This window comes from Somniosus microcephalus, chromosome 24, assembly GCF_052327205.1.
Source record: "Somniosus microcephalus isolate GS21.2 chromosome 24, FLI_Smic_1.0, whole genome shotgun sequence".
NCBI classification, from domain to species: Eukaryota; Metazoa; Chordata; class Chondrichthyes; order Squaliformes; family Somniosidae; genus Somniosus; species Somniosus microcephalus.
In genome coordinates this window covers 25,965,384-25,983,218 of record NC_141010.1, presented here as the reverse complement: position 1 = coordinate 25,983,218, position 17,835 = coordinate 25,965,384, and the positions used below count along the sequence as shown (strand labels likewise).

The following is a 17,835-nucleotide window of genomic DNA, read 5'->3' as shown; positions in this document are numbered from 1 at the left end:
TCAAAAGGGCCGAAAATGGACTAAAAGATATAGCATTTTCAAATATTAAAATCTTACCTCGGCTTTTAGGCATTTTCACCAAATAGGTCCCTCTGGCATTTGTTATTTGCAAATTTCACAAGCATAAGTTTTGACCTTACTCTTTGCACTCAACATTCAATGTCATCAGTTTCTACTTTTTTAGTAACTCAATTTTTTTCTAAATCAATTTATTTTTGTAAGATCAGGGTTATAAATATCTTCCTTGAACAGAACCTACTCACAATGAAGATTAAATACCTCAGACCAGAAGGGTATAAATGGTAATTAGGAGTAAAGATTTTTAAATGTGTTAGAATTGCTGTATTAATTTCCCCTGTATTTATTGGGTCAGCTTTACATATCCAAAGATCAACTCAGCCAACTTAGAAACACAAATAAGGATGAAGTTAATTTTAATTCATTTTTTTTTGAAATGACAAAGGTCCAGATTGCAAGTAATTCCAAGAAGATGGTCAAATATATTGCACACACTTCAGTCTCACATATGGGGTACAAAATGTCACTGACTTTCAATAAGAAATCAAAAGGGACAAAATAATCTCTGAATTTGATATTACAGAATACAAACATGAGAAAGGACAAGACAACTGCACCCACCCTTTCCCCAGTCACACAATCTCCTGGGAGAGGCAAGAAGATTAGGGAAAAAAAACATCGGCCAATTTAGGGGGACAAACCTCCAGGAAATTCATCTCAGATTCTTGAAGACACTCAAATAAAAACTCCAAGAGACCGCACTAACTGATATCACTAATAACAGCTAACCCACACCTACCTTCTGTAACTTGAGGTGCTCGCTCTCAGTTACTCATCCAGCTTTTTTTTTTTTGAAGGCTTGCAGCAAATCCATGTCTTGGCAATTTATTCCAGAAGTCGGTGATTCTCTGCAAAAAGAAACACTCCCTGGCATCTAACCAAACTCGGTTCATGAAATTCCACGGGCAGCGACCCCAGTGGTTGTGCCGGAATTTCATTCACCAAAGACATCCAGTACTGAATCCAGTTTGTGGGGTCAGTGGGAGGATACCTCACCTGCTTGGTGCAATCACCACATAGGGTACTTTTCTAGTGTCTGTCTACCAACCCATACTTGTGAAAATTTGGCTAGCCCCCTATCCACAGCAATACTCGGACCAGCCTGAACAAGGGTGCTGATCTAGGATTTCACCACCCCCCTCCCCCGAGCTCCCAAAGAGCCCACATGCACCCCTGTGAATACTGATCTGCCTGATCAGCATACTAGCTGCCAGTATTATACTAGGTTCCCATTGAGCATCAGGAACAGGAGCTCCAGACAGGGAGTTCCCGTCCCTGGTTCCACCCCCAGCCTGTCATTTGCTTTGTAAGGGGCAGATGTAGCTGGCTTTTCCCCCCATTTCCTTGGGAGTTGTGCCAGTCTCTAACCAAAGTTATGGCAGATCAGTATGGATACTGGCCACGATTTCACCAGCGGAGGCGGGATCGCGGCAGGAGAGGTGGTCGGCGGGTTCTGGTCCTGCACCCGCTCGGTGAAAAGGATTTTCCGTTAATAAGGCTTGTTAAGCCTGCTCCGCTGGGTTCCTGGCCAATTAAAAGGAAGTGGGTCTGATGTCATTTGATGACGCGTCATCAGCCAGTTTCCTTAAAGGGACCATGGCCGCATTCATTTTGACAGTTGTGCGGTCAGTGTTCTGCAGCATTGAGGTGCTTATGGAGGGAGTCACAGGGAGGTTCGTTTTCCTTCCAAGGTCGGAAGAGACCTCCCCAGGACACCAACGAAGTCTGGTTGCACATTGCACAGGAGGGCAAAAGCAGGAATGTCGTCAGGACCTGCCTGCAGTGGCGCAAACCTTTCAATGATCTCACTAAATCACAAAACGTTACTGCAAAACCACACATCCTGCTGTACCACTCATCACATCCCCATAATTCTGCCTTCCCTACCTTACTCCTACCAACTTACCTTGCACCTCCACCCATCCCTATCTACATTATCACTTCCCCATCTCACTAGCCACCCCTCCCACTCATCCTAACACACAAGGGTAGGCACTTGGGTGTTTTATGCAATGTTAATGTAAATTTTCTGTTAATGTGTTGTCAAACATTGAAATCTTTATTTAACACTTATGCCTTATTGTACAGATCGGTGCTAACCTTTGGAAGTGTCTTAGCGATCTGTCAATGGTGAGAAGAGAGCTTGCTCCAAGGAGGTGACAGTGGATACTTCCAAACTGCATACAGCTCAAACGTGTCTTCCAACTCCTGAAGGCTCAAGCTTCTGACATTGGAAAGTGACCAGCTGTGAAATGGTAGTTTTCATGCCACTTTTGCAGCTGTAACCTATTCACAGCAATGGGGAAGACAGAGACCCAACCTACATACCTGACATGATCTCCGAATGGCAAGAACCCTGTTAAAAATTTGGTAAAATAGAAAGGCTGGCAAAATAGTTAACAAGCAGTTATATATCTTCGATGCCTTGGTGTCAGGTCTGTTCTGAAATCGCAGACCCGACACTTTGGAAACTTACATGGAGGCGGGTTCACAACCCACTGTCAATCATTTCGATTTTGACAGCAGACCCGCCTCCAAGCACTGGCAAATTTCAGCCCTGTATTTTTGTGTTCCATGCCAAGGTCCGCTAAACCTCGCCTCTCAGTTCAAACAACCTATGTACACAAAATGGAATCAAGTTCCTTCATTATTTTAAAGAGCACAATCATATCACCTCCAAGTTTATGCTTTTCCAATGGGGAAAAAAGTTCCCTAAGCCACTTAGATGGGACAATAAGTAGTGCAGATGGAAGCAGAAGTTGTAAAGGGATATACAGTGTTAAGTGAATGGGCAAAAGTATGACAAATAAAGTTCAATGGAGGCCAGGTATGGGGTCATCCACGTTGGATCCAAAAAAGATAAAATCGGAGTATTTTCTAAATGGTGACAAACTGTAGAAAAGCAGAGATTGGGGAGTCCAAATACACTTGTTAAAAGCAACCAAAAAGGCTAATGGAATGTTTACCTTCATCTTAAGTGAGCTGGAATACAAAAGGGGAGGTTATGCTTCAGTTGTAGAGAGCTTTGGTCAGACCCCATTTGGAGTACTGCTTTCAGTTTGGCACCGCACCTCATCAAGGATACATTGACCTTGGAGAGGGTGCAACGCAGATTCACCAGAATACTGAGGCTTAAATTATGAGGTCAGGTTGCATAAACCTGGCTTGCATTCCTATGAATATAGAAGATTGAGAGGTGATCTGATCGAGATGTTTAAAATGCTAAAGGGATTGATAGGGTAGATACATATAAACTATATCCTCTGGTGGGGAACCAAGATCAAGGAGACATAACCTTAAAATTATAGCTAGGCCATTCAGGATGAAATTAGGAAGCACTTTTTTCCCCCCCTCAAAGGGTAGTAGAAATCTGGAACTCTTTCCCCTCCCCCCACCTCACCAAACCAAAAAAAAGGTATCAAGGGATATGGAGCAAAGGCAGATAGAATTGAAATGCAGATCAGCCATGATCTAATTGAATAGCAGAGCAGGTTCGGGGAGCCAAATGGCTTACTCCTGTTCCTATCCTAATAACTAAGAGCCCTAAAACTAGATATCATTCTGATTAATCAAGTCCTGGACCCAGAAACAAAGGGGAAAAAGAGGAAAAAGCCAAGTTTGAAAAAAAAAAAGACTGGAGATTTTAGAATTTGTATCTGTATGCCACAATGCCAGTAATGTACAAAACTGGTACAGGATGACTAGTAGACCAAGCTTTTAAAAAATATTTATGTCTTGCATAAAATCTGTTTGGGCCCCATGACCATTTACTCAATTTATGATGCCCATTTGTCTTTATTCTTAGATCAATGTAAGACACATTTTCAAAATGACATGCTTCATTTAATTGAAGACTCAGTTTATCAGTCCAGGGATGAAAACAAGGAAAACACACAACCAGGTGTCAGAATGGATAAAGGCACAGCTCATGTGGGCTGTGCTTTTATTGCACCTGGATAACTCATCTGTCAATGGGTCCATCTACTGGGCACACACAAGTACTGCACAAAACTCGCCTCCAATCTGGAAAAAAATTAAATCATAGCATCAAAGAGCAGAGAGGCCATCCGGCCCATCGTGACCGCGCTAGCTCTTAGAAAGAGCTATCCGATTAGTCCCACTCCCCCACTCTTTCCCTATAACCCTGCAATTGGCAAAGGAAAGATGGAATTGTTTTTGTGCATTAAACACCAAAGTTTTGCAAAGCAAACAGACCCTCAGAAAAACAGGTATGAAACAAATTTCCAGTTGTTTTAAAAGGAGGGCGCTTTAACCAATTAAAAATAAAGTTAATAAAATTGATAAATTTGTTGATTTAGAAATATTTTTGGTTGAACTAGCTTGGTACCAGGTAGATTAACTGGGCTTTACAGCAGCATTTAACTGGACTGAAAAGCAACAGTAACATGCCTAGAACAGAAATCTATTGCACTGCAAATACCTTGCTCAACATGTGCATGGATTTTAAGTTTGAAAATAAGCCATTTTCCTCATCAACTGAAGCAGTGGTTTCAGCACTGCCATACAAGTTAGTTTTTTTGCTTTGTAACTCCATCCCAGCCAAAGTTTCCCCCTTTCCTTCTGTTCAATATGCACATCTCCTAACTCTCAAGGTAGGGAAAGGAAGACACGATGAACAATCAATTAAAATCACTGCCATAAACACTTAAAACTGTTACAATAATCTATCAACAGAACCTCACTGTAATTAGTAACTTAAATGTCTGAATCACCTGCTCGTCAATGGCATGCCATCTCAAAAACTAAATGGGAAGTATTTATTTTGTATTATACAGGAAACTCTTTTTTATCCGGCACCCACTGGACCGGCGTGGTGCCGGTTGATCAAAATGTCCAGATTACAGAGAGGTATACTTACCAAGGTACAACAGCCCAATACACGGCCACAGGTGCAGGAGCCCCGGTTACACGGCACTTGTGCAGGAACCCCGGTTACACAGCCACAGATCCAGGAACCCTGGTTACATGGCCACTAATATATAGTAAAGCTTACCTGAACCTACTCCTGAATTTTGCCGGTTAAGAGATTTTTCCAGATATTTTTTTAAGTGCCGGTTAAGAGAGTTTCCTGTACTTGCAGTGGGACTTTCAAAAAGACCTGCCATCACTGAATGCCAAAGCTCACATGAAGAATGGTCAGTTGTTTGCAATACAAGATTAATATCACAGGTAGAACTGTAGCCCAGCAAATGAATGGTGCATGTTCTAGCCCTCACTTTGCCAAGTTCCAGATTTCAGCCATGTTGCGGTATTGAAGCACCCACAGAAAGTATTACTAGGCTGCTCAATGCACACCTTCAAGTAGCAGAAGTCATCCTCTTGGCTACAGAAAACACGTGTGCCTCATGTAGGTGAGGAAGTATACATCCCCCCCACCCACTTCCCAAATCTCATCTTACTGAGGTACATCAATGTTGTTCTTGGGTGGCACCAGGGTGCACTAGATTAGCCAAGGACAGACTTCTTATTCAATCCCTTCATTTTGTCCCTGCCCCAAACGATGGGGAGGCTTGTGGTCTAGCTTCAACAAGCTGCCTGCAGTGGCACAGATGAAATAAATTCAGCATGGGACAACATGCATCTCACCACTTCATGACACTACACAAGGTGCATCATCAGAAGGTTGCATACTTAATTTAAGCTTTGTTTTACAAAAATGAAAAGGGAAGCTCAAGCATTTTTTGCATTTATCCATTGGTTGCAACATTTAGCAACCCAAAAATTTCCCTGAAGAAATTTTCAAAGATACAAGGGTACTGCTACAAAACCAATACTATAAACGGTTCAGAATTTTTCAAAACATGTGTGCAATGCAAAGATTAGCAAGGGGAAAAACATAACTCCTGTGGACACCCTGCATTTGGTACAAGAACCCAACTTGCAAAAATTGGGAAGCAAAAGCACACAAGATTCACATAACTTGAAATTCTGTTGAACTTCAACTTCTCATGGGTAAGTCCATCTCCAAATTACAAAGGAATGAGACCACTTATCCATACTGTTTCAGCATCCCCATATTTTTCAGCAAACCCTACTTTACTGGATTGTGAACACTATTAGCTGCATAATGTATTAAATTCATATTTAATTAATTAATTAAATGAGCACTGTGGTACCACTCAGTAGACAATGCTTTGATTTTAAATAATGGCAAAAGATAATTTTGGAAGCAAGGAGAGGGATGAAGGAAATAACTGTAAGGAGTACCTGCTATTGAAGTACAGCAAATAAAAAACGATGGAATTGCTAATATTGTACACATATTGCAAGTTCATTTCTCTACTCAATACCAAGCTCATCTCAGGATAGTTTCTGATTTGAATCTACCAGAATTTTCATACATGAACTGCGATTTGAGTAACAAAGGACACATACACAATACCTTTCAAATAATTCGGAAAGGTTTAACTTGGGGGAAGATGCCGATTTTATAAATTTCCACCCTGTGCTAAATTTCAATACAACACTTAATGATATTTGTTCATCGAGATGTTTGAACATTACCATTATGCCATGGAAAATCGTTTATAAACAAACAGCTGCCCTTTTTGTTAAAAGAATCTCATGAAGGAAACATCAAAGTAGAGAATAAAGAACACCGGTTACAAATTTCTTCTTACTCTCTTTAATTTCATTTTTTCAATCAAAATAAGACAATAACAGATTCAGCTTTAAAATGTTTTTTTTAAATTCCTCCAATTTATATTATAGTGTTGTGCTGACAGGGACTGCGAATAAAAATATACATTATCATAGATTCTTCACCAGCCTATAAAAAGGACTTTTTAAATGACTGTTACTGTCTAATTTTATTATGCAAAGACCAGGCGACAACCTTTTTCTTCCAATTTAATGAAGTGTACAGTACATGACACATGCAAAACTGCATGAACAGTTATATCCTTTAAAACGGCCGCACTCTCCGTAAGCACTGTCTTAGCAAGACAAACCGATTCTGTACACAGTCAGAGGATATAAGCTAATGAGCCAAATCTTCCATCATCAGATACTCAATTCTTCACTGGAAGACTTTTCTGTGATGTTTTTAAAAAACTGGACTTATTCCTTCTGGGAATAAGTTTCTGGAAAAAAAAGGACTCAAAAGGAAATCTCTCATAAATGGGACAACCACTTAACATGTTAAATTACCTTCTTGCTTTGCTTTTTTTTCCCCTCCGTTGAACACGATTACTACAAACAGCTGGTTTGTTAACAAATGTATGGAAAGTTGTGTGTGTTGTGCAGGTCACAGACAGCAGTTTAGGATCTACCTAAAGAGTGTGATGGACAAAAGCAAATGAACATGTAAAAAATAAAATTAACAAAATATCTGACCATTTTTTAATTTTTTTTAAAAAAGCAAACAAAGGAAAAAGGTAATTCATAGTTAGTCAAGTTACAATAAGTGTTGTCTTTTATACTTTTTTTTTTGTAAAGTCTGTTCTCCTCTGGAAGTGGAAATGTCAGCTCACTGTAGATTCTCCCTGGAAAATGTGTGGACTACCCCCTCCCCAGCCCAGGAAAAAAAATTCCCCCCCACCCCCCACCCCCCCACTCAAGCTCTGCAAAGGACCTCTCCAAGCCACTCAGGACGACAAGGCAGTTTCCTTCTGTGTTTGCTGTGCTTGTGAACGTTGTTGCATTAACTTCTGATTTTCCAAATCTCTAAAATGTTTCTCGACCTAAAAGAAAGGAAGAGAGATAAATAAAACCAAAACAAGCAAAACACAATTATATTCTTTTCATTCAACAGTTAAGTCCAGCAGTTTCAATAGACCAATAAAGGCATGTGCAGGGCAAGTTTTTTTATTTTTAAAAAGCAGTCATTTTATGAGTCAAACATTATTCCAAGAATGATTACCACCCTACGTCTTGAACAAAATGACAATACTCAGGTAAACCCAATTATTATAAAAGTGATAAAATTACACGCTCCCTAATGAACAAGTCAATAAACACATAATGCGGTACCATACTAAGCTTTTCGGAGCAGATGATTCCAAATTCAATTTTGGTAGAGGCATCCTAGCCAACGGGACAGGGCAATGGGAGTGCAGTGTTTTTGCTCCCAATTGTGTCATTACAAATACACCAAGAGGCTCCGCTGCAATGAGCCCTATAATCAAATAGCCCATCAGCGCTCAGGAGGACTGACAAGCGTGTGAAAATCTCAGCAAAGATCATTTGAACAAGTATGAGCTGATTAGAGAGTCAGCATCAATTTGTGAAGGGCGTTTACATCTGACTAATCTAGTGGATTTTTTTTGAGGTGGTAACTAATGTGGTGGACAGGAGAGTGTCTATGGATGTTACCTATGCAGACTTCCAAAAAGCATTCGATAAAGTTCCACACAAGAGATTATTAGCAAAGTTAAAAGTGCACAGAATTGGAGGTAATCTTGCGTCATGAGTTAGTAATTGATTGGGGGGTGGGGGGGGGGGGGGGGGGGAAAGAGGAGACAGAGAGTAGAGATAAAGGGAATGTACTCTGATTGGCGGTATATGACAAGTCGTGTTCCCCAGGGATCTGTACTGGGGCCTCGGCTTTACTCCAAATGGATCATGACTTGGATAATGGAACAGAGAGTTGTATATCCAAGTTTGCAACTGGCACTTCTAGGAGGCACATCAAGTTGTGTAGATGGAACAGGAAGTTGCAAAGGCACAGACAGTGGGCAAATCTGGCAGATGGGAGTTCAAGGCGCAGAAGTGTGAAGTCATCCACTTTGGATCCAAGAAGACATTCTAAATTGAGAGAGATGAGGTACTGTGGAGGAGAAAGGGGATTTAGGGATCCGGGTAAACAATTTAAAAGCTAGTGCACAGGTACAAAATGTAATCAAAAAGGCTAATGGAAGGCAGGTCCTTATCTGAAAAGGGATTGGAGTAAAGGGGAGGACGTGATGCTTCAGGTGCACAGAGCCTTCATCAGACACCATTCCGAATACAAGTAGACTATCCTTTATCCGAAAACCTCGGGACCAGCCAGGTTTCGGTTTTCGGAGAATTTCGGATTTCGGAAGGTGGGTCGGCGGGGGGGGGGGTCGGGGTCGGCGGGGGGGCCGTGCGCACGACTTACGCTGAACGAAAAAACCTTCGGTTTTTAGAGGGTTTCGGTTTTCGGAAGTTCAGATAAAGGGTAGTCTACCTGTACTGTGTTCAGTTTGGGCACTGCACTTCAGGAAAGATACATCAGGGGTACAGAGCAGATTCACCAGAATGATACCAGGGCTTAAAGGGTTAAATTATGAGGACAGGTTGCATGGACTAGGATTGTATTCCTTTGAGTTTAGGACGAGAGCGATCTAATTGAGGTGTTTAAAATTATAAAAAAGGATTCCATACAGCAGTTAGAGAAGTTATTTCCTCTGGTGGGAGAATCCAGAACAAGAAGGTACAATCTTAAAATTAGAGCTCGGCCATTCAGGAGTAAAATCAGAGGAAGCACTTTTTCCCCCACACAAAAGGTAGTGGAAATCTGGAAAACTCTCTCCAAACAAGCTGTGGATGCTGGGTCAATTGAAATTTTCAAGAATGAGTGACAGATTTTTATTAGGTAAGGGAATAGAAACATAGAAGATAGGAGCAGGAGTAGGCCATTCGGCCCCTCGAGCCTGTTCCGCCATTTAATGAGATCATGGGATATGGAGTTAATGCGGGTAATGGAGTCGAGATTCGGATCAACCGGTGATCTAACCGAATGGCGAAACAGGCTTAAGGGGTGGAAAGGAATGTTCATATACAAACCAGAATCACGAGATGGAACCAGTTCAGGACTGAAAGTGCAAGGTATGTGCACCTGCCAAGTTCTGCAATTCTGAAAGGCCCTCTTATTTTACACAAGCATAATGTGCATTAACACTAGCATAAAGCAATCACAATTTAAAATTTATTCTTCAGACTCAGGTGTCCATAAAACTACAGTAAGCATTTTTATCCAAATTACATTTTGTATATTTACTGCAAAGTTAAAATATGGAGCTCTTGCTTCAAATTCCAGTTTAAATTCTGAGCAAGTTCATTCAACAACACAAAATTGAAATAAAATGCAGGTAACAAGAATAATGCATCACGAAGAACTTTTCAAATATTTATAACAAAGCCAGGCCCACGTGTATGACCGAGACTAATCTACAAAAAACAAATAGGTGGCATACTCAGTACAGGGAAGGGACCCAGAGGTTGAACTGGCATGCTTCTAAAATCAACACTTGTCTGACACTGAGCCAGGGAGTGCCTGGAATACATTGGAAATATATAAAACGAGTAACATTTGTTAAATGTATTGTTTCCCAAACACAGAAGAACCATAGTACAAAGTTATGCTTCTGAAGTCAGACAAGGAAGGAATTTCCCCCCCCCCCCCCCTCACAATGCCCTCATAAAATACATCCAACCGCGAGAGAGATTCAGTTGGCCTTTAATGCCTCCTGGAAAGAAAATTCCAATAACCAGCAGATGGACTTCAGGCAACCATTTCCTTTTGGAGCCTGAAGTCAGTTTTGCACAAAAACAAACCGATTTGACATAAATCATGGGCTTCCAGCTTCATTCTGGAATTTGGATAGTGTGTCTCAGCCAAAATGAACATTCAGCTTTTACCTTAAAAAATAAAATGCCTGGTTCCAAACAACTTAAAGCACACAGCGCTCGTCAGTATTACAAGCAATGATGGGATTAAAAATCTAGTCTCAAAGTAAATGCTTTGGAGAAACCATTAGTTTTGCAATACCAAACGTTTCATTATTGATGAAGCCAAACGGAATAACTGGATATGTCAACATACAAAGGACTTTTCTCACAAGGCAAACGGGTTTTGGTAATGATTAAATAGAACAGTATTCATTATGCATATCATTCTACACTGCCAAAAAGAAAAAAAAATTGTACTAGCCATCATATTTTTGTGAAATTTTATCCAATGACAGATCACAAAAAGTTGGCAATAATCGCTATAATGTAGCTAACAGCTGCTGCTATCATAGGAACAGAAGTAGGCCATTCATTTCCCTTCCCCCCCAACCCCCCAGCATATCCAGTCAGACAGATCATGGCTGATCTGTACCTCAGCCTACCTTTGATCCATATCCCTTGTTACCCTTACCTTAAACTTATATAGGTAACTATGTGGCTTCCTCTCAAATCGCTCTATGCTGTAGTTGATGGCACATAGAAACAGGAGTAGGCCATTCAGCCACTCAAGTCTGTTCTACCATTCAATTAGATCATGGCTGGTCTGCACCTCAACTCAACACACCTGCCTTTGCTCCATGTCCCTCAATACCCTAACCCAACAAAAGCCTAGCGATCGCAGTGTTGAAAATTAATTGACACAGCATCCACAGTTTTTTTTTTTCGGGGGGGGGGGGGGAAAAGAGTTCCAGATATCCACTATCCTTTGTGAGAAAAAAGGTTTTCCAGATTTCATTCCTAAATAGCCTAGCTCTTATTTTAAGATTGTGCCCCCTGGTTCTGGATTCCACCACCAGAAGAAATGAATTTCTCAGTTTCAACTTATCAAATCCCTTTATCATTTTAAACACTTCAAATAGATCACCCTCAACCATCTAAACTCAAGGGAATACAAGCCAAGTTCATGCTACCAGCTCTCATAATTTAGCACTTCATTCCTTGGTATCATTCTGGTGAATCTGCGCTGTAACCCCTACAAGGCAAAATTGAATGCAATACTCCAGATGGGGTCTGACCAAGGCTCTGTACAACTGAAGCAAAACTTATTACCCTTTGAATTCCAGCCCCCTTGATATAAAAGGCCAAATTCCAATAGACATTGATTACTTTTCTACCTGTTATTAGCATTGTGATGTGTGTACTTGGACGCCCCAAATCCTTTTGCTCCTCCACAGTTCCTAGTCTCTTGCCATTTAGAAAATATTCCAATGTGTCATTCCTGGATCCAAAGTGGATCTCACACTTCCCCACACTGAGCTCCATCTGCCACAGTTTTGCCCACTCACTTAATCTGTCTTTGTCCCTTTGCAATTGCCTGCTTCCATCTATGCAACCTACTATGCCTCCTAAATTGGCATCATCTCCAAACTTGGATATGCAACTCTCTATTCCTTTATCAAAGTCATTGATATATGGTGGAAAGCTGCGGTCCCAGCACAAATCCCTGAAGAATACAACTTGACACATCCTGTCAGAGTGCATTCCCTTTATCCCTAACCTCTATCTCCTACCTACCAACCTCCGCCACAAAGTTACCTCAAATTTCATGCACTTTTATTTTTATGCGGAACCCAATCACGTGTCTTCTGGAGGTCCATATAAACAACATCCATAGATACCTCCCTATCTACCAGGTTAGGGAACTCCTCAAAAAAATTCAACTAAATTAGTCAGACATGACCTGCCCTTAACAAATCCATGCTGACTCTCTGATCAGCTCATGCTTGTCCAAGTGCTCAGTCACTCTGTCTCTGATCACAGATTCCAGTAACTTCCTCACAATTATTGGTAAACAGACCAATTTCCCACTTTCACCCTCCCTTCTTTCCAAAATAAGAGATTTGCAATTATGCAATCCAAAAGACACAATGTGAATCTGGAAACCATCAGGTCCTGGAGATTTGTCTCGAGTCCTATTATTTTGCAATTACACTTTTTAAAAAACTTATTAAATCCAGTTAGTTCCTCATTTTGACTTATTTTTAGGTTCCCTTGTACCGCTGATATTTTGCCCTCTTGCTCTACTGTGGAGACGGATACAAAGTTTTTCATTTAACAAGTCTATAATTGCCAGATTGTCTATTATAGTCTCACCTGCATCTGTCCTAATGGGCCCACATCCCCCTTACCACTTTCTTTTAATATATTTATAAAAACTTTTACGTTTAGTTTTACAATTCTTTACCTATTCCCTCTTTGCACCTAATTCCCTTCTTTGTATCTGTTCTTTTTATAGCTCTCCGTCCACTGGATTTCCACTTTTTCTTGCATTTGTGCAAGCCTTTGCTTTTAGATTGATACTGTCCCTTACCTCATTTGTTGACCATGGTTGCTTAATTGTGCAAGTGGAGCTTTTGCCTTTTAGGCAATGTACTGATTTTGTATTGTACCAAACACTTCTGAATAATCCTCAGTTTGTCTGTAGGTTTACCCATTAACAAGTTAAGCCCAGTTTTGTGGTCAATTTATATCTCATCCCTTCAAAGTTTGCCTTGCCTAAATTTAAAACCGTGGTTTGCGACTCTCCCTTCTCCAAGCTAATATCAAATTCAATCATATTATGGTCACTGTTCGCAAGATGTTCCCTTACCGTCAGATGGTTAACTAAATCTGGTCCATTACTCATCACTAAATTTAGTACTACTAGTCGGTTCTAAAACATATTGTTCCAGAAAACTGTTACAAATACATTCTAGTAATTCATTGTCTTTATTACTTGAACTGTTCGGTTTCTCCCAGTCTGTGAAAAATAAAATATACCATTATAACCACATTATTTCTGCTACATGCTTCCCTGATCTCCATATTTATACATCCTCCCACTACATCACTACTGTCAGGAGGTTGGTAGGCAGGTCCAAAGCCTTGCATCCTTTGTTCTACCCAGTGTTTCCACTGCCTCATCACCCTCACTGAAAACCTCCCTTTCTTTCTCCTGCTGTAATCAAGTGGAAAATATTCACTTTGAAGTTCATTTTTTCCTGCAGAGATGAAATAATGAACTGCTTTTAAGAACTGGAAGATTGTTCTGTGGTGCCAGAAAAATAACCAAGCCAATGGAGGACGGTTATGATTTAGAACTTACTTTCACAAACTGGATTCTTGCATATTTGTGCAAGTTATGTTTAATCTATCTGGTACGTTTGAAAACAAAGCACATTAAAGATTCATTTAGAACACAAAAGCAGCATTTTCTGGTGTTTAGTCAAATATTACAGTATCACTTTGGTCCAAGACCTTGAACAGGTCAATTTGTTTGGGCCACATACACAATTCAGTATAGTTTCTGCTCAACTCCTTTTCCTTCTACACTTGCTTTGTGCGTTTTAAATAATTTAAATATATGGGCATATGATTTAAGGTAACAGAGGATATCTTTAAAATAGCTTTAGCTTCACTCACATGGTTTAGGAAATCAAACCAGAACTGCCCACTGTGTTGAGATCCTATAGCATATTGCAGCATCTACTATTCCAAGTATGAGCAGTAATTTTTATTTAGTTTCAAGCTTATTTTGCACCAGTCCTTTGATTCAGAGAGACAGTTACACAATTACTTCTGGTAAAGTTAGACCAGCTTATTAGAATCAGAGTTTTGCAACACAGGAGGTGGCCCATTGTGTCAGTGCCAGCTCTACTCTGCAACTGATTATACTAGCTTCAGCCAAGCACAGACCAAGATACACATAAAGGGAAATTGTCTTCCTGAAAAGTGGTTCGCAAAAGCGTTTGGAATCACAAAAAGCAATGTTAAAATCACCAACTCGTGACACTACCGTAATGGAAGTGATGCGTGGTTTTCCCCCCCTTCCCCTAAAAAGTTTATTTAATGCCTTTTCCCATGAAAACAGTGACTCTTTGTAAGCGTCAGCTTAAAGGGGTCGGGGGCACGGAAAAAGAGAGAAGCTAAATACACTGAACGGAGGAATATTGTCCCTTGGTCAATATCAAATGGTTTTAAAACTTGTATAATTTGTTACTAAATTGATTTAGATAAGATGCGGTCATCTTGCAATAAGACAAAGGCATGTAGCTATACTGAAGGAAGCTTTCAGGCTAACAATCAACACTGCAATATCTAGTTTTTAGTACTAGTTATTTCACCTACATGGGAAAAACAAGTAGATAGTTCTTTGATAGCAGCCATTACTTGCTTGGAGAGACAAGCAGCCTTATCATCAGTGGATGATCCCATGAGGCTGAAATGCATAACTAGTAGTTCACTGCTTATTTATTTTTTTACATAGCTAAGTGTACAGTGCTCATTGCACAAAAAAGCTTTAATCACAAATTTAAAAAAACAGCAGCCCCATTTCTCCCCAATGTACTTTAATCAACAGCAGGTAGCCTACTGACATTACCTGACAAAAGGCTGTTAACGGTCTCTCCTAAGCAGTTAATGGCTGCTATCAGGCAAGTGGAAACCTCCACTTTGAAACTTGTTTTTACTGTATAGCTGAAATGATAGAAAATAATTAGTGCTTTGTGCCGACTATTAAAAAGTTTACATTTTAACACTGGATGATAGAAACTGAATGCCTTGAGGCCAGAAATGTATTATGTCCACTCGAATTTAGTCAACTGTCACTTACAGATCATTATTTAAAGTTATCCTATCAGTTTTGTTTGTGGAGACATTAATATCTCAACGAGAGCAAAATACTGCAGATGCTGGAAATCTGAAATAACAGAAAATGCTGGAAAAACTCAGCAGGCCAGGCAACATCCGTGGAGAGAGAAATAGAGACAACGTTTCAGGTCGAAACCCTTCGTCAGGACTGAGAAAACACAGGAAATGAAACAGATTAAAAGGCCAGTTTGGGGGCTGGGGAATGGGGATGAAAGGACAAAAGAGAAGTGAAGAGACATTAAGAGGTATTCAAGACGAGACGAGATGATGCTAGGACTAGTAAAGAGACAAGAGACGGCTCTAGATTAGGTGTGAAATGCGCTGGCAGAATGGGAGACAGCTGCCATGTGGGAGAGAAAAAAAAGTGGGGGGGAAAGGGCCAAAACAAAGGTGTGGATAAAAAATATATATAAAAAATGTAATAGGGGCCGAGGTTATGATCTGAAATTGTTGAACTCGATGTTGAGTCCGGAAGGCTGTAAAGTGCCTAATCGGAAGATGAGGTGCGGTTCCTCGAGCTTACGCTGGGTTTCCGTGGAACAATGCAAGAGCCCGAGTACGGTGAGGTCTGAGTGGGAATGGGGCGGTGAATTAAAATGACAGGCATTAATATCTCAACTGTTGGTTGTAGTAAAAACATGAAGTTGGTTAGAACTTGGGAGGTTTCCTTTCATAAAGTCTCAAGGAATTAATAAACCCAATTTAGTAATTTGCCGAGTTTTTTACAGATTACATAAATCGATAGTCATCCAGCTGACCGAATGTGTTCTTTAGTAAACATGGTGCTGAATGGACAGCGTCACTTCATTAAATGTACAACAGGGAAAGGTTAGGAAAAATCACCATGAAAATTCCATTCCTTCACAAGGGATGTGATGGCCTTAAAATTGTCACTCATTTGTCTGAAAAATAATTCTTGACCCCCTTCTGCTCGGAGCAGGCCATCTATAGACCAAACAAATCAAGTGGGTGGAGAGTCAGTGTTTTTGGATTTTAATGAAATTGCAACTGTATGAACAGTATATGTGATTACATTTCAGTATGAAGCTCATATTAGATGACAACCAATTAAAACATTAAGCAAGCACCAGACTCAATTAGCTGACAAAATTGCCAGTCCAAGTATTCAGTGGGACTTTGAATGTATTATTTGCATTCCACAATACAGTCAGCCATGGCAACATTAAGTGTTAAAGTTTGAGTAAAATGTAGCCATTTTGTTTGCCTATACTTGTAACAGTTTGGAGGCCAAAATTTACAAACAAAAAAGTAACAAAACCCTAAAGTAACAGAAGCCTTATTTGTCAGACTTAACAGTACTTACTGTCATTTAAGATTCAAATCACTATAGCGTACCTACTGACTGCTTCCAAATTTAAAAATTTACATCTTGGGATACTATATAATAATATAAACCAAAAACCCCACACTAATGAATAGTTCTTGGGGCATAAAAATTAAAGCAATTTTCCAATATCAAAAATAAGGAAACTAAATAAAATACTAGTTATACCTAGTAACAGTGCTACAGAATGGATATTGCATTGCAAAAGGTACAAGCAACATCAAAGCCCAGCTTGGGAAACACAGGTACAGGAAACTTTGTGTTATCCAGAGGCGAACCGTCCGGCAAGCTCGAGCCACCGGCAAAAATCAGGAGCTGTTTTTTATTCTTTTCGTTTCTTTTCTTTGCTTTTTTTGAACAGTCAAGCTCTGCAAGGTCTACAACTAAGCGACAGCTTCAGCTAGAGACGCTTGCCGACTGTTTAGACGCAACAGGTTTGTTGATTCATACAGAGATGAAAATCTCCGTATGTTTCAACATTAGCTCTGGAGTGTACGGCAGTTTTGAGGGAACGGCAGCAGCTCGGTCCCGTCGGTGCTGGATAGCACAAAGTTTCCTGTACATACAATTAAATCAAATCCAATTCAATTGCAGGATACATAAAATGAAAATGCATGTAACATTTATTCTTGCATTATTTTTGTTGAATGCTGATTCTGCCATTTTGTGCCAGGGTTATGATGGGGTCACTATCAACACATGGAAACATCTTGCTAAATACAGCAGGTATAACCACCACTGAAAAGTTGGAAATTCTACTAATTTTTTTTTTTTTTTTTTAATTTTAGCTATTCATTTTTTTAGCAGGTTTCCCTATAACAATAATTATAGATAGTTTTATTAGCCATCCAACATGTGCAACACAATTCAAATATTTAACAAGTATACAATAAATGTTAAAAATGCATGCATCTTTACAAATTCCTGATCATGTTTAAAATGTTTTGGTTATCTCCAAATTAAGTATTAACAAAATCTAAGATACTAAATGGAATACACATCCATATTAATGTATTCATACATATGGAGAATTGGATTGAGGGGCAATGCAAGTTATGAATTTATTTTGT

General features: G+C 39.8%; 1 protein-coding gene across 2 annotated transcripts in view; it reads right to left on the bottom strand.

The window, feature by feature from the left end:
• Positions 1–6,708: 6,708 nt before the first annotated feature.
• The window catches only part of lsm12b (LSM12 homolog b), a 38,384-nt gene continuing 27,257 nt past the window's right edge, over positions 6,709–17,835 (bottom strand). Inside the window, exons 5-6 of one of the 2 annotated variants that reach the window (XM_085966338.1) lie at positions 15,152–15,246; positions 7,659–7,781 (exon numbers count right to left, since the gene is read on the bottom strand). In XM_085966338.1, coding sequence (XP_085822464.1) covers positions 15,187–15,246 — 60 coding nt within the window. In that variant the 3' untranslated portion in view covers positions 7,659–7,781; positions 15,152–15,186. Of the gene's footprint in view, positions 7,782–15,151; positions 15,247–17,835 lie in introns of both variants that reach the window. The other variant, XM_085966339.1, reaches the window with a different exon arrangement.